General features: G+C 38.2%; 3 protein-coding genes across 3 annotated transcripts in view; 1 reads left to right on the top strand and 2 right to left on the bottom strand.

The window, feature by feature from the left end:
* The window catches only part of LOC306999417 (uncharacterized protein), a 30351-nt gene extending 13893 nt beyond the window's left edge, over positions 1-16458 (bottom strand). The window contains exon 1 of the mRNA XM_079614076.1: positions 16371-16458. The gene's annotated coding sequence lies outside the window, so the exon portion shown is untranslated. The remainder of the gene's footprint in view (positions 1-16370) is intronic.
* The window catches only part of LOC306999601 (PWWP domain-containing DNA repair factor 4-like), a 200277-nt gene that overhangs the window by 94940 nt on the left and 81201 nt on the right, over positions 1-24136 (bottom strand). The gene's annotated exons all lie outside the window — the stretch shown is intronic.
* Positions 17596-19018, top strand: LOC306998912 (uncharacterized protein; the record flags this gene model as incomplete). The annotated part of the gene is made up of 5 exons (XM_079613315.1): positions 17596-17846; positions 17919-17969; positions 18422-18473; positions 18588-18639; positions 18901-19018. The coding sequence occupies exons 1-5, from the start codon at positions 17700-17702 to the stop codon at positions 19016-19018; spliced, it is 420 nt and encodes a 139-aa protein (XP_079469441.1). The 5' UTR covers positions 17596-17699.

Here is a 24136-nt window from a genome sequence, read left to right as displayed (position 1 = left end):
TATTTATATTGCGTCTAGAGAGACTTTGTTGTTTATGAGGGGATTTGCGAAAGGATAAAGCTGTGCTGATTCTAAACATACATTTTGAGCGAATTATTCGCATGCGGACTCTAAAACGCCTCTGATTTGCCACTGTGTTTATGCACTTAACTGTGATTGGCTACAATGCTCAACGCTGAAACAACGTTGTTTCGTTTCGTTTTTGAATAAAAAAAATTCACAAAATTTCGTTTTGTGTCATCCAGTGCCCGGACTCGACTGGACTCGGACATTTTTCCGAGTCTAAAATGTCCCGAGTCCGTGTCAAGTCCGAGTACAAATTCATTCGAGTGCGTGACAAGTCCGAGTCCATTCAAAATTGGACTCGAGACCGGACTCGAGTCCGAGTCCGAGTTCGAGTACCCCAACTCTAGAAGCAGAGTATATTTCATGAAGAAATCAACATAGGACATAGGACTATGGCCACGTTTGAAAGCCATGCCAATGTTTCAGACTTTGGAGACGATGAAGACGAGGAATGCGTTTTATTCAACGAACCGTACCTGTATGAGCCGGAATACACAGAGGAAGAGCTAATCGAGATGGATGCTAAAAGGGCAGAAAGAGAAAGAAAGTCTGTAGAGACAGCAGGCGCTGAAGATGCCGTAGAGAATTCCTTAGTTTACAATCAAATGTTTTTCGATATCGTTGTTCAAGGCTACAACTAGCAAGCTAGACGTCCCGACTGTAGTGCGCTTCTGTTCTGCGTTTACTTTTCGGTGCAGTACTACTAACCGGAGCAAAGTAAAATTCTGCCGCTGCTGAGAAACTAGTTCCTGTAAATGTAATGCGATCATTGAGATGCAAGAGTACTTTGATTTCTAACATTATTCTCTCAATAGACATTTACATCGATAGTCTGGCGTTATAATTTATTTGCTTTTGGTGTACTGTGGAGTGGGTAAAACGTTTTTTAAATGGCAGGCTAGAATACCGTTGACTCACGCTAGCCTAGCACCGGCCAACTATGCAACTGGAAGGACTGGATGACATTTTTTGAAAACTGTCACCACTGATGAATAACAACCAGGCTAACTTGAAAATGAGGTCCGATGTCCAAAATCCTAAACCACCCCTTTAATCCCGTCCGAATAGGGCTTTAGTCAGGGGGAAAAAAAAGGTTGTCAACGAACATTTTTCATCATAGTTTTCGTTAACGCAAATTAACACTGCTTGCAACTTATCAAATCGGTCACTGCATTTTCAAATTTCACACCTTATTTTTGATGCTATTTTCACGATATATTAGATGCAAAACTAACTTTTGCACTTGCAACAGTGCACCGAGAGAGAAAAGGGGGCGGGAGCGGGGGTGTTCAAAGGAGCTGTTTCATTGGCTGGTGCCTAGCCAATGAAATGGGACTTCTATTGCACGTGATGTCACGAAACCCGTTCTGACTATGCGATTAAGACAGTGATATTAAAAGACCAAACTCAGGAAACACCATACTAATAAAGCGTACAGAAAAGCAAATGAGCACAGAAACGCAACAAGTTTAATTGCACGTTAAGCATTTTCCTCCCATAGAAAACTAAAAAAACGATTAATGAGGCTTAATGGACCATTTTGTCACTGGTTGATTTACTGACATTTACAACAATAAACGATTTTGAGACAAAGAACATCTGACTATACATAAATCATTACATTTCAGAAATTACTGATGACTGGTGATTTTGGTTGAACATAATCAGTGCATATCAAATAATCTGTAAGAAAGCAATAGTGACAGAGTAAAAAGTTTTTTTACTCACGTAAGTGTGTTGCGCCGTTCTTGTTGGATCCAATATAGAAGGCACAGCACCGTTTTTTAATCTCAGCCTCTCTGCAAATCCAGCGTCAAACTGTTTTTTGTTTGCAAAGGAATCCGCAGCGAAATGAAGCGAACAAACGCTAAGCGTCTTATTCACGTGATCTGGAACTTCATTAAAAACAAAGTTCAACCACGCCATCCTAATGTTTGAATCAGAAGGAAGGTTATGCAGCGACTGGGTTTTTCTACAACTTGGGACTGCACAATATTTTGCAATCTTCAAAGGCATGTTTATTGCTTAGTTGATTGATCCAGTATTAGCGTCACATGTTATTTACCTAAAAAAAAAAAGAAGAAGAAAAGTTATTCACCTGCTAGCTACTTGTCATGCATGAATCAGTGGGCGGGGCTGCAGTGGTAACGATCTAGAAGTAGGCGTAGATCTTCTGCAGACCTATCTATGGCATCACAATAGACATTCTTAAACTAGTCATTTTCTGGGATGGGTTTCAATAAAAGCTGCTTTTGGACTAACAAGGAAGTTTTCAGTTTTTAAACTTATGTGATATTCTTTCAACCCCTTATATTGGTTAATATAAGCCATTACATATTTAAAACAGTAATATCTTATAATAAACCTAAACTAATCTTGACAAACTATATATCATTTGAAAGCTTACAATCTCTAGTTTACATATTTGGTGACTGATTTTCAAAATAAATTACAGAGGAGCCGTAATTTATCAATTTGCAACAATAATATTTTCATACTCCTAAGGCGTGTTCAGACCTTTATTTTGAAATAGTGATGAACATGAAAAATCATGAAAGAATGGTAGAAACCTCAGTTTGTTTTCATGCCAAGAGTTCAAAAGATAGCATCCATTCAATTATTTTAGAAAAAAAGGTCTGAAAATGTTTTAAATATAAAGAAATAATAATAGATTCACCATTTGTGATGTGGCAGCGAGCTATAATGCACATACGGGATCTTCTTGCGTTTCTTAGAGGTTGAATTCATTTAAAAATCTGCCAAACCATCCTATACTTCTAAATAGGATGTCTACTTCATAAATTGTATGAAAATTGTAAAAATAATGGTTCAGATCACTCAAACAACATATGGAAATGGAAGCGCCCATAGTAATGTCAACTAGTGAAAAAGTTTGGTACTGCGCCCAAACGAAATCTCACTAAAAGCTTATTTTTTGAGATATCAACCTAAAAATTTGAAACACAACTTGTTAAAAATGTTTGCTTTGATTTTTTTTGCATTTTTAGAGTCCTCCAGGTTTTGAAAATATATATTTTAGATAAAATATGAATACTTAAAATTTTAACATTGTACATTTTCAAAAACTCAAACTTCTATAACTTTTTTTCTGTTTAACTTTCTTAATTTATTTAACTTTTACAAAAATCTGCTAAATGTCTTCTTTAAAACAAGACCAATCTTACATCTATATAGAGAGCCTAAGTCACTCCCCTTCCGGCGGACCACCATGGGACCTTATTTCTGAAAAAATATTGTATGGTAGTCAATGGCGAGAGACAACAAATATTTTGATCTCGTTTGAATTGTGCCCTGAATTACACATATGATGTTTGTCAATTTAAAAAATACATTTTAAAGTCAAGAAAGTCGCAGTTTGATGTAAAACTGTTGAGGTATAAGACTGTGAAAATACGGCGCACATGTGACGTCATACCTTTTCTCTCAATGAATGAAGCTAACTTTACTGAAGCTAACGTCTGTCATTTTTTCTATAGTCTTACGTTATAATCGCAACGTTACGCCGTCATGCCTGAGTGTTTTGTACCAGACTGCACACATACGAGCAACGGTGACGTACAGTGCGAGACGAGAGATGTAGTTCATTGAGCGATTTTCACATAAAACTGAATGTTACTCTTCTGTTTTATGACAAACTGCGACTTTCTTGACTTTCATAATTATCTTTTAAATTGACAAACATCATATGTGTAATTCAGGGCACAGTTCAGACGGAATAAAAAGATAAGTTGTCTCTCGCCATTGACTACCATACATACTTTTTCCGAAATAAGGTCCCATGAGCCGGAAGCGGAGGAGAGGGACCATTTAAGTTCGGAATGTGCATTTTCATGTCTATTAAAAAATAGGGGGTGCCGCTTTAATATGATGACCTCTTATGTGCCAAAAGCTCAAGGAAAATTTTACTGATCAATTGATAACCCCTATACAAACTTCGTTATAAATGTACATTATAAATGTCTGCCATTTGGAGTGAGTAGGGCATAGCGAAGCTATGGATGTAGTTACCTCGACAAAATTATCTCTTGCACAGCATAATATCACGTTCCCACGAATTAATATCTCGTGGCCACAACAAAATTAAGTGAACCGAATGTCGCCTCCCGGTCACTGTACTACGACAGCGCACTGCGGACTTAAAGCCACAGAAATCTGAATTTCGAACCGCTTTACAGAATTGTTATACCACTGCCCAGCAAACACAGAACGTTGGCACAACGTACCCGACCTTGTAACAACATGGCCAAAAGGTTGCTATAACTACGTTGTGTGGTGAAGGTTGTTACAGCGTTGTCACAATGTTGACATTAAACCACCGTTCAGGGCCATTGCTTAAGGTTGTGCCGAGGGTGAACCACTGGACTACATAATGTACTCGTCACTCGTCACTGCCCTGAAGCGGGAAAATCAGCCTTTTAAATTCCAACCACCTGTTGGGCTCACTGTGTTCTCATTCATCATCGAGCAAGGATACGTGAGTATTGCATTTTATTTAGCCTTAGCTATCAAACACAACTTTCATTTATAATGTGACTAGCCTCGCTTGCACCGTTTAGTTTTTCATTTGATTTATCCGCTATTTAGTCTCATTCGTTTCTTTGCCACTCTGGATTTGTGGATGTTTCCCCGGTTACCGTCCTTTATCGGCCGGTGTCCTGACATTCCACCCGTCAGATTGTCCTACCAGGGCTTACTGCGCATGCGCACATTAATATTGCGTCAATTTTGTCACGCTGAACAACACGCCCATAATTTTTTACTACTTGCGTGAGAACTTCTTCATATGAGGTAAGTTTTTTACTATGCATGTTAATTTTTATTATACCAAGATATATAGCAGCAATGAGAACTGTTTACGGTCACATTCATACAAAGCCAGCTAGCACCATTGATAATTTTTCATGAAAACGTGGGGCATATGATTTGATTGTTTTAGTTTAAAATATAAACACACACAATTATGCCAAAATGTCGGTTTTGTCGAGTGTCCCCATAAGATCAGTCTAAAATGAATTAAATAAAGTATCAAATGAGCGTAAATAGTGTGAGGCGATCCGTGCATCTGTCAGCAGCGGCATGTCTTAAAGTGACAGCAGTTTTCATTCATAAAAATAGGCCATTTAATAAATATTTAAAATATACTTTATGTTGTTTCTGCATTCATTTGGAGATCAACTGTGAAATGATTACATTATAAAATATATGAAATTTAACTTTAATGTTTGTAATTACGATTATATATATATTTGTGCTTTTTTTTTTTTTTTTTGCTTTTTTTGACAGCTATGGAAGATAAGTGGGAAGCATTGTATAATCTTCTGTCAGTGGGATCATACCCATCAGGGTATTCAGTCCAAAAGGCAGAACATTCGAAGATATGCACTCAAATTCAACTTAAAGGGTAGTTATTTTAACTTTAAAGGAACACTCCGACTTTTTGGGACTTTAGCCTATTCAACTTATCCCCCAGAGTTAGATAAGTCCATACATACCTTTTTCATCTCCGTGCATGCTTTAAGTCTGTTTGACGCACCCACCGCTAGCTTAGCACAAAGACTGGATGTAAATGGTTGCAGCTAGCATACTAATCCAAATAAGTCACAAAATAACGCAAACATTTTCCTATTTACATGTTGTGATTTGTATAGTCACAGAGTGTACAAAAAACAAAGTCACATGAGACACAGACATATTTTAACTGTATAAATACTGGGAACTATATTCCCTGAAGGCGAAGCACTGCTACTTGGGCGGAGTGATAACCGCAGCACCTGAAACGCGCTCTGAACGAACTCTCTGCTCCTAACGACGGCGCGTCTCAGGTGCTGCGGTTATCACTCCGCCCAAGTAGCAGTGCTTCGCCTTCAGATAATATAGTTCTAGGGCTGGGATAAACGATTATTTTTTAAACGATTAATCTAGCGATTATTTTTTTCGATGCATCGATTAATCTAACGATTCTTTTTTCCAGTCCGATTCGATTTCGATTCGATTGTCTGCCCATTAATTGACTATAATAGCAATTTATACATGTTGATTTACATGTCTGAATGAAAAAACATGAATTCCTTAACATTGCAATAGCCTATATGTTTATTGCTCTTAAAATTCCAAAATAAAACATTGTACAAGTGCATGCATTTCTTAGTCAGAGGTAGCATTCAATAAAACCTTGATTAAATATCAACAAGTAGGCTAATCAAATCCTATGTGTGTAACATACAGATTTCAGATTAATATATTAGTTTTTCTTAAAATTTGAATTAACAGAACAACTTAAACACTTTGCAGTTTGAATGATGCCCTGTAAACAAAATGACGGAGTATGTTTTTGTTTCCACTGTTCGATCGCGCCTCACACTCACACACACACACACACATAATTAAACACTCTGCGACTTTGCGATCGCGCCTCTCTCTCTCTCTCACACACACACACGCGTTCACAAATATAATCAAACACTCTGCGACTTTGCGATCGCGCCTCTCTCTCTCACACACACACACAGACACACACACACATAATCAAACACTCTACGACTTTTCGATCGCGCCCGCGCCTCTCTCTCTGCCGTGGTGCTAGAATGGAAGGCCATCTCCATTTTGCAAAGACGACATATCAGGGAATTGTTTCCTTTTTAATTAAATAATTCCCACACTTTAGAGGAACGAGTGCGTGCCGCCTTGCACTTCTGAAAGTCTGAGGAGCGAGTGGTGTTGCTACTACTCTCCGACGCCGCCATTTTTGTTTTGGGTCTGACGAATCGACGTGCATATTTTGCGTCGACGTATTTTTTGCGTCGACGTCATCGATGACGTCGACGCGTTGTCCCAGCCCTATATAGTTCCCAGTATTTATACAGTTAAAATATGTCTGTGTCTCATGTGACTTTGTTTTTTGTACACTCTGTGACTATACAAATCACAACATGTAAATAGGAAAATGTTTGCGTTATTTTGTCACTTATTTAGATTAGTATGCTAGCTGCAACCATTTACATCCAGTCTTTGTGCTAAGCTAGGCTAGCGGTGGGTGCGTCAAACAGACTTAAAGGGGAGATGAAGCACTCAATCAAGTTTACATAATTTACCAGATGGATTTCCACTATAATCAAAAAATATATAAGAAACGTGAAAAATGTAAGGATATAAAAGAAAAAAGAAAAAACGTTTTAACTTTCGCGGCCAGGGCGCCGCCATTTTGCAGAATTCTAACCTGTGACGTCACGGGGTTGGTTGGCTCTGTGTGCAGTGAATGACAGAGATAGATTTTACCACACAAAAAGACGACGTCTACGTTATATGTTAACTAACTGCACATGGAAACATTGTTCGCGATGTCTGCCATCATATTCCCGTTTCTTGTCTAACAGTTCTTGTCCAGTAAGTTAGCATGTAGCTATTTTTATCGGTCCATTTGGCGGCGACTTGCCAGCTATTGATGGGACGCTCCAGTGTCCGCTCGGACATCCTTCAGGGAGAGCATTGCCACTTCCAACACGTCTACCTCCCGGCACAGCATAGTAAATGTGCACACCATGGTGATGCAAGATTGACCACGCACAGTGTTGTGCATGAATGCGTTCACTGAACTCGTTCATATTTTCGCCGAACGCTGAACTGAACGAATCACTTTTCATACAATGAACGTGAACGAGAGCGGCGCTCACTCTGGCAGGAATGAGCAGCACGTGCAGTTCACGTTCACGCTCATTTGAAAAGTCAGGTTTTACCAGGGCTTAATTTGAGCCGGAACATGTTCCGTCACCTCCGACATTGGATCTGGAACCTTTTTTATTGGATCCGGCACCTCCTGTGTCACTAAAATGATTGCTTATATGAAAATAAATAAATTACTGTTTGTGTAGTGTTCAATGTTTGTGACGCATAACTTGCGCGCTTGTTGTACGAGTTGAGATTGCTGTTAGCCTCGATCGTTTCACTCAGGGGAAAAATGTCAAAAAGACAGGAAAGTTTGCTTAACTTTTTCAAATACGCTGGACAGTCAGATCCCAAACAAGCAAAAATCGTTTCCGCTGATCAAAAAGGAGACCACGGTGGACACAGTAGCCTAGTATCGATATCTCGTTATTTCGACATAATAAGGGGACATTCTAATCTGCATTAAGCGTTCTTATAGCCTAATGGTTTTCTATGGGAGGAAAATGCTTAACCGTTCATATTATGGGCTCATCTGATTTTTTTGTACATAGCCTATTTGTTAGGATTTTAGTATCATAATGATTAGGCTTATAAATGCACGCACAATTATCCGTGAACTTGATTTGAACAAATGCCTTTCAACTTGTGTGTGCAAAATTCAGAATTAAATTAATGTGCAGAAATTTGTACAAATAGAGAGTAGGCTATGTAGGCCTACTATACTGTTGTAGCCATTTAAAAAAGCGCGTTTCATATTTGTTAAAATATTATAATGTTATTTTTTTTCCATTTAGGCTATGTTGATTTATGAAAAGTGAACAGCACGACCGAGATAGGATGCGCAATATGAGACATGGAGCGGGTCAGACATGATTTTGACCGTTGAAGTTGTTATAGAAAGCCTTTCTTTAAAGTGAATTTCGTTTTGTATAAATTATATCTTAATTTTAATCAATTTTTCATCAACCAATTGCCTGTATTTAATGAATAGGCCGACGAAACAAATATAACGGAGGCGCCCGCGCGCTCACTTGCGCACGTGAACTAGAGCACATCCTAACTTAACGAAACTCAGTGTATGCCTCACACAGACATGACAAATACATCAAATACACAAAGCTTAAAATGTCTTTAAACGAAATAATTCAAAACGAAAAAGGCTACTCTCTGATAATCCATTATTAGGCTTATTTATGTGCATTTCTCGGAGATGGCGATCGTCAACTTCATCTTTGCAGCCGAGTCGACACTTTTAGAGAAAACACTTGTTTATTAATAAAAATCAATACACGCGTCACCGGATTTACAGATGCACGCACACATAGGCTATTATTTCGAAATAACGAGATACTGTGTTGAAATAACATTATTAATAATAGCCTACATCTTTGTTAAAAGAATTTTAAAAAATGAACGTGAACTAGTTCATTTTTAGATATGTGTAGCCTACTTAGTTCATAAAAAAAAAAAAAAAAAAAAACTATGAACATGAACTTGCCTAGTTCATTATATCATCTGTGTGAACTGAACTTTGAGCTAGTTCTTTTGAACGGGCACAACACTGACCACGCAATACATGGTCAAGATCAGCCTCTTGACAGCAGATAAACTCTGAAACGGTGGGCATCGCAGTACAGCAGCAGGTAGCGTTCCCAACCCGCTCTTCTCCCCAAACCACCACCGGCTGTTCGACATACCGACGTACCACTGCTCGGTTCTCACGCCGTATCGGCTCAAATGCATGGGCAATGGGACACACGGGCTCAACAGGTCTTTCAAGTTCGTCTTCCTCCATTTTAAATCAAGCGCGCATTCAGTCAGGTAAAGAAATGCTGCATTCTCTTCACTAACCATTGGACCCAACCAACCCCGTTACGTAGGCTGTGACGTCACTTCAAAATGGCGACTCGCTATCTAGAAAGCTAGCTAGAAATTACGAAAATAATTTGTCATATATGTGGTTTTAACAACTTTTTTTTTAAAACAAATTAGGCAAGGTGATTTTTGTAATATATGTAGCTACTACCAGTGCCAAAACATGGACGTTTCATCTCCCCTTTAAAGCATGCACGGAGATGAAAAAGGTATGTATGGACTTATCTAACTCTGGGGGATAAGTTGAATAGGCTAAAGTCCCAAAAAGTCGGAGTGTTCCTTTAAATTATGTTTATTTTATTATTCATTTGTTGCCATCTTGATTTTCTTTTCCAACAATGACAAAAGTAGACTAAAAGGACATTTGGCAATAGTCATGTTTTCTCTTTAATGTAGATGGAATGCTTTTTTTATGGAAGTAAAAGAGTGATCAAAACCAAAGAAGAAGCCAGGATGCTCTTTGAAGAATCCCATTCCTCTCCCATTGGTGGGCACACAGGGATCGGTAAAACACGTGCTGCCATCTGTGCCAGATTTTACTGGGATGGCATGTCAGTTGACTTTGAAAATTGGGTGTGTGTTATTTATTTTATATAGTTATTTTAGTATATATATATATATATATATATATATATATATATATAATACATACAACAATTTCTGAAAGGTGGAATGCGATCAATGTCAAAAAGTGGAAAAGCCTTTGACTGCTGTGCAGACCTTACAGTGCATTAAGGTAAATAAGTGCAGTAACAAAGCATACATAAACCTACTTTATACACGCTAAACTTACTTTACATTTTATTTTACTTGATAGGTTTCTGCTGTTTGGGAGCTTGTTGGCATTGATTTAACTGGACCATTACCTGAAACTACAGATGGCTTTAAATACATCCTCAAAGCCACAGACTATTTCTCTAAGTGGGTTGAGGCTTTTCCTTTAAAAACCAAGACAGCAGCTGAAGTTGGAAGACATCTCTGTTCCATCATTTATAGACATGGCTGTCCCCAGAGAATTCTCTCAGATCAGGGAAGGGAATGTGTAAATGATGTAAGTGTATTTAAAAATATCAGTATTAAAGTGATGTAGGTTTATCCTCAATGTCTTTGTTTTTAGATTTCCAAGAGTCGTTATATTTTCCTTTGCACATACAGTAAATGTATTCAACTACTGTATGTTTTAAGGAGCTTTTCACCAATTTACTACCAGTGATTTCCCCCCTTATTTTTTAAGCTTAACCACAGGCTTTGTGAAATCTTGTGCATCAAAAGAAGTGTGACAGCAGCTTATCATCCTCAAACTAATGGCCTGGATGAAAAGACCAACGACAACATTAAACGGTAAGTTTTATTATTGTATGTACCTAGTCAGGAAAAGTTAAGGCACCCCCGCCCCCCATGACATTTTCCCCCATCTTCCGCCTCAAGGCACCAAATAAGTTATAAATGCGTTCCTAAAACGGCTTTCATACGCCAAGTTTATAAGCCTTCTAAAAAAACTAAAAACTTTCCCCCTTGTTTCATTTTAGAGCCCTCAAGAAATTGGTTGACGACCAGCAGAATGACTGGGATGTCTATCTGGATGCCACCTTGTTTTCTTTAAGATCAAAGGTCCACACACCACAAAACACTCTCCTTTTCTTTTAATGTATGGGAGAGAGGCAGTGTTCCCTGCAGAGATTCCTGTTGAAATGCCAGTGAGTGTGCTTATGGAGTCATTCATTTCAGCAATTTTGTCATACAAGCCTATGTCAGAAGAATTGTGCTTAAAGTAAATTTAGCCTTGAAATAATTTCCAATGGGTACTGTAGTAGATGATGCAAAACTTTTATTATTATTTTTACTAAACTGATCATACAGTAAATATGTTTTTTATTATTGGTACGCTGGATTGATTAAGTGTATTCAATTTTAACATCTGTTATAAAACCTTGGATCTTAAACTGGTAATGATCATCATTTTTGGACCTTGTTCCACAACAGACAATAACGGTCACTAATATTCCTAACAGTTTGTTGTGAATAGTAAACAACCATGTTTTAGCAAAGGACCTCTTCTCATGCTACCATGGTCTCTTATTCAAGTTGCCCCTAAAATGCTTGACCAAACAAATGGGTACACCAAGGAGGTAAAATTAACCCCAACAGATGAAGAGCCAGCAATAAAGTTCCCATCAGATGTAAACCAAATCTCAGAGGAACAAGGTTTTATATTTACAGAGATCTCAGTTCACCCTAGTTGGCAGTTTGGCCTACCTGACCAGTTTGGTCTAGTTGTTATGGTTGCTTGCTTGCAGTGTTTAAATCATGGTGGCCATTTTGACCTGTTAGTCACAGGTCACTGTTATTTATAGGAAGTGGACATCATTACCAATAAACCATAAAAAAGACACAGTCCCATAAAAAAAAGGTGCATATATATATATTGTAGATCAAAGCTCACTGAAAAACCTTCACAACTGCAGTCACCAAAATATTACCTATTTCTTGTTTAATATAGATACTATAAATTGTTTTAGAGTTAGATCCACTTCCTCTTGCTTTCCTGTACACTTTTGATATGATGACTGTTTGCAAGGGCATAGGTTTGCATATGGATGTCCCTACCAATATTTTGGGAGGACAGAATTGTCCTTCCTACTTCAGCGAACTCGATCACATTATTTTTCATATTATACACTACCGATGTGGATTGTTGTCTCTTCCAACACAAAGACCAAACCTACGGCCTTTGTTTGGCACAAGTGTTCATTTTATGTTGGCTCGTTGGCCCTGTAAAGTTGATTAATTAGAAAAATTATTGACAACACTTTGTCCTAACTTTGTCTTTCTTTTTCAGTAATGAAGGTCTGGGCTGCAAATGTCACTGGTCAGGTTGAAGCAGTTGTTGGGCCATATAAGCTCTATGACTCTTCTTTTCACTCACTGCAAGGGGCCGAGTGGCTTTCTGGTGAAGTATGTTATTTATTCTTATGCTATGGGTGGCCTTTCTTTCCAATCGGCCGGTTGTCTAAATGACTTGTAAACCCAGAACATGATTCTAAGAGTCACCCAATTGAAAACGTTTTTTTTCTCTCACAAAAACAAAGTTTAGTTTGTTTATATTCATGTTTATTTTTCTTAATTTAGGTCATTGATGCATGGTATGTATAGAATGTCTACTTATTTAGGAACACTCATTTAATTTTATATACTTACAAAATTATTATAATTTTTTTTCAGAACCACGTACACCAGCTTTGTGCAGTTGTTGCACGTTCGTTGTTTACTGGACAGCTCAGATGCCTAGGGAAGGTAATTTAGCTTTCCAGAAAGTAATAAAGTAGGCTAGATATTATTTACGTGTTTTGGAACCATCAAAAACTTGTTATTAAACACTTTTCATAGACGAAGTTTCCCATTGAGGACATTTGGCTGTGCCCTGTGAACGTTGGAGCACATTGGATGCTTGTGGTGCGTGTGTATTTTTCAAAGTACATTGCAAGTGAGATTATAGAAAATGTTGTTTTCTTCTTTTTCTTTAGTGATCTTGAGCTATTGTTCAATAAAATATATATATATTTTTTTTTTAAGCTAGATGGTGGGAGAGTTCGAGTTATCTAACCAACAGAGCAATTCAAGTTGTTTTGTGATATATTTCACAAATTTGTGTCATGTTATGTTTAAATAGGTTTCATTGGTAAGAAATGTGTTGCAGGGTCAAAGATGACACACGGCAAGTTTTAAAGTTGCGAACAGAGAAATAGGCTACACACACATAGGCTATATATTTCACTGACGAAGGCAAAGAGCCTTTTTTTAGCTTTATCTCCTGTCTATAATAAAAATTAAAAAAATAGCGTGGGAACATTCCCAGGTGAAGATAATGAGGAAATTACATTGTCTTTCATCGCTCCCTTCACCAAGTGCGTTCCAAACGGCTCAAACAGCAAATATGCCCTCAGTATAATGCTAGCATTCACTTATATTCTTATATGCGTGTTATATTCACCTGAAAATAACTAATTCACTGAGTTGACACTTACCTCATCTCTCTCTCTCTCTCTCAAAGTCTGTCACATCCTAACAATTTCTCCATAATCTGCAGACATTCTTTAATGCTTTAGGTCAATAATTTAAAGGTTTATTTATTCCATTTCCATAAGAAGTATTTCAGAGATTGATAGTGTTTATACCAAGCAGCTTCCTGTAGTTGTTAGTGGTGATCTAAAAATATTTCCTAACCTTATTTATGATTACATGCCATTATATTCTAGATTATCAACATGCCTGAAAAAACACTCCTTCTGATTGGCCCAATGGGAAATGAATGTTCCTATGAACATAAAATTCGACGGAACTGGAGGTAACCTTGTTAGAACTGTGATTTAATTTTTTTTTATGCTATTCAATTCTAAACAGTACAAATGGCTCGACGACATCTAGGATTTTTTTTTTAAACTGAGGTGTGATGAGCAAACAGCACAGTGGCATTTACGGACGCTGAAGCACGACTTGCAGATGGATTCCAGCAGCTGTGGAGTTTTGCAATACTGTAGTAATATTGAAATGTACAGTATGTCATGTAGTACACCTCTGTAGATGCTATCTTCACTCTGAAAAATGTATTTAATCAAGTAAGAATATCCAAATATACAGAGGGGATAGAGAAGAAAATCATAGAGTAGAAAATAACTTGAAGGATGCAAAAAGTAATGCAAGAATGATTTAATGTAATTTCAGAACAGGTCTGAGACAGTATTTTTCATGGCGTTTATGTTGACATTTAGTACACTATAATATGATTGCCCAATGAATTCATATTTATCTTTTAAATGTTAACAAATGTATAGGTAATGCAGAGGAGTACTGTGTGCTTCGCAGCATGGTGGAAGATGACCCCAACGAAAGCATGATTGAAAATGGTATACAACTTATAATACACACACCCAAAAAGCAATAGGCTAGTTTAACTTTGTGCCATGTTTTTTATTTTATTTGTAGAATTTTGTTATTTAAATAAAGTAAAAACATTTTATTTTCATATTTTTTTAGATGTACTAATTTACAAATATATTAATCTGTAAATTTAAATAAAATTTGTAAATAAAATTTGGTATTTTGCACTGTAAAATCATCCTACCCGTTTATTTCATAATGGTAGAACAATCTGATGAGGTATTTTTCACCGTAAAATCATCCTACCATGGCCTAATAACAATCTTCGACAAGTAGTCACAGACTGCAGTAGGATTTTACGATGTGGTAGGATGAACCGATAGAGATGGCTATAATTTTGCGCTACGGTAGGAACATCTGACAAGGTAGGACAGATCGATAGAACACCGGCTTTCGACTACTGTCTGCCATACAGACCCGGTTTTGTTCATTAAATGTTCTGATCTGCATTCTGCATGTGCTTTTTATGTTTTATTATACTTAAAATAAATGTGTATATATTCGTTTATTTATTTTTTCACAAATGTATGACTTTTGGAAGTGCCATTTGATTACCATATGCAGTTTTAATAAAGTTGAATTAACAAAACCTTCTGTCATTTTACTCTTCAAAGTATACACTTGCAGGTGTTGATTATAGGCTAATTTACTGATAGCCCCATTAAATAATAAGGATAAACAATATTTAAAAAGTATATAATTATCTAACAAAATGCTAAATGGGGGATATAGGAATATCTAGCCGCATATAAAAAAATTGTCAGAACGCGCACAACAACGTTGCGATAGCCCTGTCGCGTCTTAAATTCTACGTTGTTACGTTGCGAGCACGTAGACAGCGACGTTGCCATGGCAGAAATGCAACGTGCCAGAGACGTTTCCACAACGTAAATGTGTTTGCTGGGAGGCTACGCATATAACATGTCAAAGAAATGAAATGCAACATGCCAGAGAGGTTTTTTTTTTTTTTTCAACTTTGGAAGTTTACAATGACATTTAACATCAAACATAAAACAAACAGAGATTGGGGGAAACGTAACAGATCTTACCTTATACAAAGCATTCAATTCTACAAATAATTTTTTTAAACAAAATATATGTTTTTATGCATTTCTTATTTCTAGTAAATGAATTCAATGAGTCATGTAATATTTTAAGATCTTTACAAAAAAAAAGAGGGTGTTATAGACATTACTTTAGCTTTATGTATATGAAACTTCCCAAGAAGAATTATTAACTTTAATGTGTTATCAATTATATCTGAGCCAGTATTGCAGTCCAAGAAGAAGACCATAGCCTCATCTATTCTGATTATTTTGTAGAATGTATCAAAAACCATCATAGATACCTGCTTCCAAAAGTCTTCAGAGTACAGTTACAAAATAAATGTATAAGCGTTTCAGATTCAAGACAAAAACAACATTGTGGTGAGATGTACGTGCCAGAGACTTTGCCACAACGTAAATGTGTTTGCTGGGTGCTCGCTTCCGTGCATGATCTATTCACTATTTGCATAAAGTCTTATTTTTCCTGCTGCCAAGAGGACTAGCAGTCACGTGCACACTGCAAAGTGTCAAGAGTAAATATTGAATTTAAATTGAGGTAACGTTAGTCTGTGAATTCGTGAACACACTGAGATTGAAAACATCTTCAAATGCTACCTGACTCCCCAAACTGAGTTCCCTCAATAAATCTATGCGCTTTTCAGGCACCACTGAGTCCACTTCAGTAACAGAGAGACAAGTATAAGACATTAAAATTACTCCTAGATAACAATAACTTAACGGAACCAGAGACGCTACACTTACCAAAATCCGCGTCCGAGTTATCTTGTTATTGTTCGACTTCCTTGAAGGTTTATGGCGGTAGGCAAACCAGCTTTTGGTCCGTATTCCGCCACCTACTGGGATGGAGTGTGATGCGATGATATCAAGGAAGAAACAATTAAAATTGTTTTATAAAAAATAGCCAGTGGCCTACCTACATTTTTATACAACTTTACTTTCAAGAAATGTAAAAGAGATTTATAACCTTTATAAGAACTGTTTATCATATTCTGTAGTCAAAGAATTTATGCCAGAATATTTTAATTCTTCTTTAAACGGCCTTTCTCTTTCACATCCCATATAGTTATCAGCATATGCTCTATGGTTTCTGGAAGTCCACATTTATTTACACTTTATTCATGTTTTCCTACCATCTGATGTGATTTATAAAAAGCAGTGTTCAATTTGCAGCAGAGATAATATTGCATCGTCCCTTCTGTAGCCATAACCAGCTCTTTCATGAGCAATTTAAATTATGTAAATGATGTCGTCCTTTATTTGCTATATCCACCTCTCTTGCCACATCTTTCTAACAACTTTTATTAAACCTTTCACTTCTGATGTATGTAATCCATTTAGATTATGTGATTCTTTTCATACATAAAAAATGAAAATGTTTCAATTTAAGTTTAAGATTTAAACAACTCTTTTTTTACTCATTTAAAATTCTTAATTCATAATATGAATAACATTTAAGGATTATTACATTTTAATGGAATTTTACTATTAATTGAAATGAGTAAATCTTAAAAAAAGGCTTAAAGAAATTGTTGTATGTTTATGACAATTGCAGTATGCTGTTAGCTAGCTATCTTGTCCAGCTCCTCATTCCCCTTCACTCCAACATGAGCTGGCAGTGGCACTAAATACTGCTATAATTATTAGTTGGCATATTATATACAAACTTTGTATTAATTATATTAATATATCTTAACTAGATGCTGATTTTCCACTCAATAAACCTTTATGAACCTGAATATGAACCTGAACTTATTAGCTGTAGGTTGGATTTCTTCCATCCACTGTAAGGCTATCTGAGTAGCGACCATCTCTGCTGCATATTGATATATTATTAGCAGTTCTTTTTGAAGATTTATATTGAAAATGAGGTATATGTATAGCAGCAGTTGTATGCCCAGTGTATGAGTCTTTCGAACCACTTGTGTATATGTCACAGGTCGGGGGGGTCAAGCCAGACTGCACCCACCCCTGAAACCCAGGACCACCTCGAGGAGCGTACCAGGAAAACCAGACAGACGAGAGAATAAAAGTTTACAAGGTTTATTTTGTTAAAATCAATTAAAAGTCTCAATGCTGATTCTGTGTCTCCCAACCAGAACGGGATTGGACCGTGAACGCCGGGAGGGCGTGGAGTTCCCTTCGGCAGCTCGTGCCTGTGCGTGGCCGGTCAGGGAAAGAGGAGTCGGCCACCCGTCCACTGAGTGGGGGAGTATCCTGGTAAGTAGAACTTGTAGCCGCTTTAGTCGAGACGATGCCAGGAATATTTCTTATGTCCAACTCTTTTCACAGCGACATCACATACGGCGTGGGCCAGGAGGATCCTTCAATCTGCACAGCAGAGTAAGTAGTTCAACAACAAGTATATGTTCTTGGAATGAATGAGGGGGCTTACGACTGGGAGATGCTTCGATCCAGACGAGAAAAGGAATAACTCTGGTGTCCACCTCTCTTCATAGCGACATCACATACGGCGCTTGGCCAGGAGGATCCTTCAATCTGCACAGCAGAGTAAGTAGTTCAACAACAGGTATATGTTCTTGGAATGAGTGATGGGGCTTACGGCTGGAAGATGCTTCGGTCCAGACGAGGAAAGGAATAACTCTGGTGTCCACCTCTCTTCACAGCGACATCACATACGGCGCTTGGCCAGGAGGATCCTTCAATCTGCACAGCAGAGTAAGTAGTTCAACAACAGGTATATGTTCTTGGAATGAGTGATGGGGCTTACGGCTGGAAGATGCTTCGGTCCAGACGAGGAAAGGAATAACTCTGGTGTCCACCTCTCTTCACAGCGGCATCACAGACGGCGCTTGACCAGGAGGATCCTTCAATCTGCACAGCAGAGTAAGTAGTTCAACAACAGGTATATGTTCTTGGAACGAGTGAGGGGCTTACGGCTGGAAGATGCTTCGGTCCAGACGAGAAAGGAATAACTCTGGTGTCCACCTCTCTTCACAGCGACATCACATACAGCGCTTGACCAGGAGGATCCTTCAATCTGCACAGCAGGGTAAGTTAATACATGTACACACAATCTTCCAGCAGGTAAGGAGAATCTTCACACTGAACGCCTGGGTTGTTTTGTTACGGTGACAGTGGTGGGCTTTCGAGATGGTGAGCGTATGGCATTAACTCTGCATATATTCCCCACACCCTGTAACTTCACTTCAAGCAAGTTCTTGTGCAAACACACCACTTCAGGCACTGCATATCCACTCTTAGTGAAAAATAGAGCCAGCACTCACCCAACGATTGCTCCTTCCACTGTCAGGCTGGATCGAGTCCCACCCAATAGCGAGGAAGTGCGAATGCCTCCTTACGGACCCGGGGACCAAGCGTTTCCTTGCCCACACTCGAAGGAGAAGACGAGAGTTCAACGGATCCTTTAATCCACACACTCCCCGGTGATACAACCCTCGTGATCAATCCACTTCACAACGTTATATCAATCTCAGTGCAGGTACATGCATTCAATCAATTTCCACGATCATATTACTTATCTTCCCTCAGATGATAATGGCGCAGCTTGGTCTGCACTTGGTCCTCGTAACTCACTCTCTTTCCGTCCTCAATATCTCCACTCGATCGCTGTTATATCTGCCGCACTGCCGAACAGCCAAACCCCACAACAATCCTCAGATGCCTTAGCACGCCAGCCCAACCGTCAAAGGGATCCACTTCTCTCAGGGGAACACATCCGAAGAAAAGGACAACCAGGAATAACGACCGGGAGAACGAACAACCCGTGGGAAACAACCAACTTCCTGGTCTCTGAACTTCCTTTTTATATGGTCCCTCCGCCTCCATAATCCTCACGCAGATCCCAACATCTAACCCTCCACACCAGATGTCAATCCGTCATTAGCGTTGTTATGGTGACATCATGCGCAACCCGGAAATGAACCGGTGTTACAGTAACACCGTCCCGGGGGGAACACAATTCCAGCGGGACTCAGTTCCGCTTGCCTTTCGTCACCCCGTGACATATATCTATCTCTATCTATCTATCTATCTATCTATCTATCTATCTATCTATCTATATATATGTGAGCCATATATATGTAAGCCGCGCTACACATACATATATATATGCATTTACTGTTATTTCATCTGACACCATAAATGAAAGGTTTGGATAATATCTATGCATCACTATAAGTGAGTGAATGTTGTATTATTCCTTTTAAACTATTAAGTGAACAAGTTCAAAATCAGTTTGAATAATCATCTATAGGGCCTAGCAATTTAATATGTCAGATATCAGAAATCAATTCCATAATCAATTCAAATATCTAAAACATGGTTATACACTTAGAATGGTTACACCAATAGCCTTACCCAGAATAAAAATAATTACAGGAAAATATTACCAGAGAGAGAGAGAGAGATAAAGGGAGAGAGAAAGGGCCGGCCAGCCCAAGCTCCAAAGAGAGCGAGCAAACCCCTTCGAATCCTATTTATCTTTCTTGACCAGGTGACTCCTCAAATGGTGGCTTCTATTACTCAAAAATATTTTTTAATGCTGTTCACTTTATATAAACAGTTCATTTTCATTTAACATCATTGTATCAGGTTTCTCTTACAAACACGATTGCATCATGTTAAACTAACTTGAAACGGTTACTCTTTGGTTTAACTCCGTGTTATCATTTTGAAAGAACATGTTTCAATCAAATAACTCAATCAAAAAGGGCAACTGAGTTCATTTGACTTCATAATTTCTAAGTAAAATAAATTATTGAATTAAATAATTCACTTAATTCACATGCTTTATTTAAATGTTTTGTCTTGACTGCTGATTTCTTGACTGAATTATATTATTTTATAAGCGCAATGGAACTACTGTTTTGTTTTTGTTGTTTTATTCTGTTTGTCTTGTAATGATTTTAAGATGACAATGTATAACCCCATTTTAAATGTAGGCCTATTTTGTGTCTGTCAAATTAACCACCTTTTACAGTTTTTGCATTAGGTTGTTCTGTCTTTTACTGCATTTAAAAATTATAATATAGCATAGTGATATTGTGAAACCATATGTGATTCAATTAAATTCATAAATCGTTTATAATACGCAAACATAGGAGAATATTGTTTGCACATGACGTCATGCTATGGCGCGAAATGCAATTTGTTTTTTCAACGGCTCAAATCACCATCACTACCACAAACTTCCCACAACCGGTTTTAAGCGGGAGGCAGCTCGTCGTGTGTTATTTGGAGCGCAAGCTGGAAACTAACAGGTAATTTTTCAATCTATTTGCATCTGTTTTATTAGAGTATTAGGTAGATATTTTATGATGTCGGTTGATATTGATGTATTTTATTACAAAAAAGATTTGTATAATGGAGCCTTCTGAATTTAAATATAGCGTGAGGCCTTGGGATGCGGATTCTCAAGGTCGGACATCCGGGACTTTTACTCCCATAATGCACTGAGCGCACATAGCAACGCGGCGAAGGGTAAAACAAACAAGCACCCGCCATTAAGCAACACGAAGCGGAAGATAAACAACCGCCGAGAATCATGCCTAAAAACTGTTGTGTTAGTTGCACAAACTACAGCGTAAAGAGGAGTGACCTCATTTTACATGATACCTAGTGAGGCAACTGAGCCAGAAAGGAGAGAGAAATGGCTCCAGGCGATTGGACGAGGTGTTAATGTCTAAAAAACAATTTCTCATTACAAATGTTAAAGTCTAGCTGTTGTCGTTAGACACTACATTCAATAAAATTTAATCTGATGACTGGTTAATGCAAAAAGTGAATATAGGGTATGCACATACCACTTTACTTTAAATCTAAATAGAAATGTAATCTCAAATGAATGGACAAATTGTAGGTATGATGACAAAATTTTCAAACACCCCTAAGCTCAAAATGGATCACATGACTAGACAGAGCTGGAAATTCCCTTTACAATGATACTGTCACAAAGCAGAAGGAGACGAACAGGTAACGTAAATAGAGTTTTATTCAACAGCAAACTCAATGGTAAAGGTAGCAGGTGAGTAACCGGAAGTAAACAGTTTCTGAGGTGTAGATGATGAAAGTGAACCAGTCTCTTATCTGCTGCAGGTTTGGAGATTGGTGAAGGATCCAGATGGCTGAATGCGGACAGAAGAAGCCGGGTGGCTGACTGAAGAAGACGGAAGAAGACCCAGGTCGAAGAATGATGAAGGTAAGTAGTCCGTTCGGAATCAGGTAGGTGTTTAGCGATCTCAGAAATGGAGTCAGGTTTGTCGATAGTACAACGACGAGACCAGACAACTGGCAGAGTGAAGGTGTGTGGTTTATGAAGGGATCTGGTGATGCGGGATGATGACGTGCAGGTGGTGAGGACAGGTGATGGTGATTAGTACTCAGGGGATTGAGAACGAGTGGGCGGAGTTATGATGTCTGGTGTTGATGACGGTGTCTCCGTTACAGATACCTGGTTTGTGAGAATCAGTTGAGGACTGAGAAAGTTATGATATTTATAATATCGGTTATGTATTTATAACTGGGTGGGGCTTTCTGGGATAGTCCTAAAATGGTTCAGCTCATACTTAGAAGCGAGAGGTTATTATGTGAGTATAAGAGACCATAAGTCTGAGTGGACATCCATGACATGCGGAGTTCCTCAAGGCTCAATTCTTGCGCCACTCCTATTCAACCTGTACATGCTCCCAATGAGCCAAATAATGAGAAGGAACCAAATTGCTTAGCACAGCTATGCAGACGACACACAGATCTACTTAGCCCTATCGCCTAACGATTACATTCCCATTGACTCCCTGTTCCAATGCATTGATGAAGTAAACAGTTGGATGTCCCAAAACTTTCTTCAGTTAAACAAAGACAAAACTGAAGTCATTGCGTTTGGAAACAAAGATGAAGTTCTCAAGGTGAATGCATACCTTCACTCTAGAGGTCAAACAACTAAAAATCAAGTCTGGAATCTTTGTGTGTGTCTCTAGAGTCAGACCTTAGCTTCAGTAGTCATGTCAAATCAATAACTAAATCAGCATACTATCATCTGAAAAATATTGCAAGAATTAGATGATTTGTTTCCAGTCAGGACTTAGAAAAACTTGTGCATGCTTTCATCACCAGCAGGGTGGATTATTGTAATGGACTCCTCACTGGCCTTCCCAAAAAGACCATAAGACAGTTGCAGCTCGTACAGAACGCTGCCGCCAGGCTTCTGAGCAGAACCAGAAAATATGAACACATCACACCAGTCCTCAGGTCTTTACACTGGCTTCCAGTCACATTTAGGATTGATTTTAAAGTATTATTACTGGTATATAAATCATTTAATAGACCTCAATACATTGCAGATATGCTCACTGAATATAAACCCAACAGATCACTTAGATCATTAGGATCACATCAACTAGAAATACCAAGGGTTCACTCAAAGCAAGGAGAGTCCGCTTTTAGCTATTAAGGTGCGTGCACACTACAAGCGACAAAGCGACACGTTACCATTCATTTCAATGGGGAGCGGGCGTTTTCCGGCAACACGCGTGATCGCGGCCGTTGGCGACCTGATGGGGCGTGTCTGGCGACGCGACAAAGTTGAGATCTGTTTAACTTTATGCAAATGAAGAGCGACTTTCGGGAGCGACAACCAATAGGAGTGGAGCGCGCGTGATCCTTCTCCGCTCAGCCCCCGCTGCAGTGCATTGACGGAAAGATGGAGGAAAAATTTATCCTTGCGGTTAGCAATTTGCCCATTTTATATGACATGTCTCTGCCCACGTACAGGGACATCTTTAAAAAGAATGATGCGTGGAAAGGAGTTTCTGAGATCGCGGGGATTCCAAGTAGGTTTAAATTATCTGAATAGCTTGTAAAAGTTACTATGAAATCATTTGTTTTGACAATGTGCTACGTGAGTGACAGCAAACAAAACCATAAACATAACGTTACCATAGTAGCCTTGCTAATATTTTAGTGCTGTGTACACTCTCAATGCACACGTTTATATAATGTAGGCTACTGTATAATTTATATACTATTGAAATGTATACTAGATATTAATACTGTATTAATTTAATGTATATAGCCTTTGTATTCTATGAAGATACAGATATGTATATCTGATATCTAAATATATAAACTGTATATCTGTATACAGATGTATTCGATTGTATTGCAATATATTACAGAATAAACTATAGACCTTTACTACGCTCACTCATTGCATCTGCTCATACTTTGTTTTCATAAAAGTAAAATTTCTGTGTGTGCTCATGCATCTTTTTTTTATTGTTAGTTGAAGAATGCAAAAAAAAAAGGAAAAACCTCCGTGATATATACAGGAGGGAATTAAATAAAAACAAAGAAAGAAAAAGTGGCTCAGCAGCTGATCATGCTAAGCCTTGGAAGTACAGTGCCATCATGGGCTTCCTCAACCCCTTTATGGAGTTCAGAGACACGAGTGGAAACATGTCTCAAGTGGTTGGGGAGTCCATTTTGGTAGCTAGAGTCCAATGCCCAGTGTCAGTCAGACAGTCAACGGG

Source organism: Phoxinus phoxinus (assembly GCF_949152265.1).
Source record: "Phoxinus phoxinus genome assembly, chromosome: 5".
NCBI classification, from domain to species: Eukaryota; Metazoa; Chordata; class Actinopteri; order Cypriniformes; family Leuciscidae; genus Phoxinus; species Phoxinus phoxinus.
This window is presented reverse-complemented; position numbering and strand designations above follow the sequence as displayed.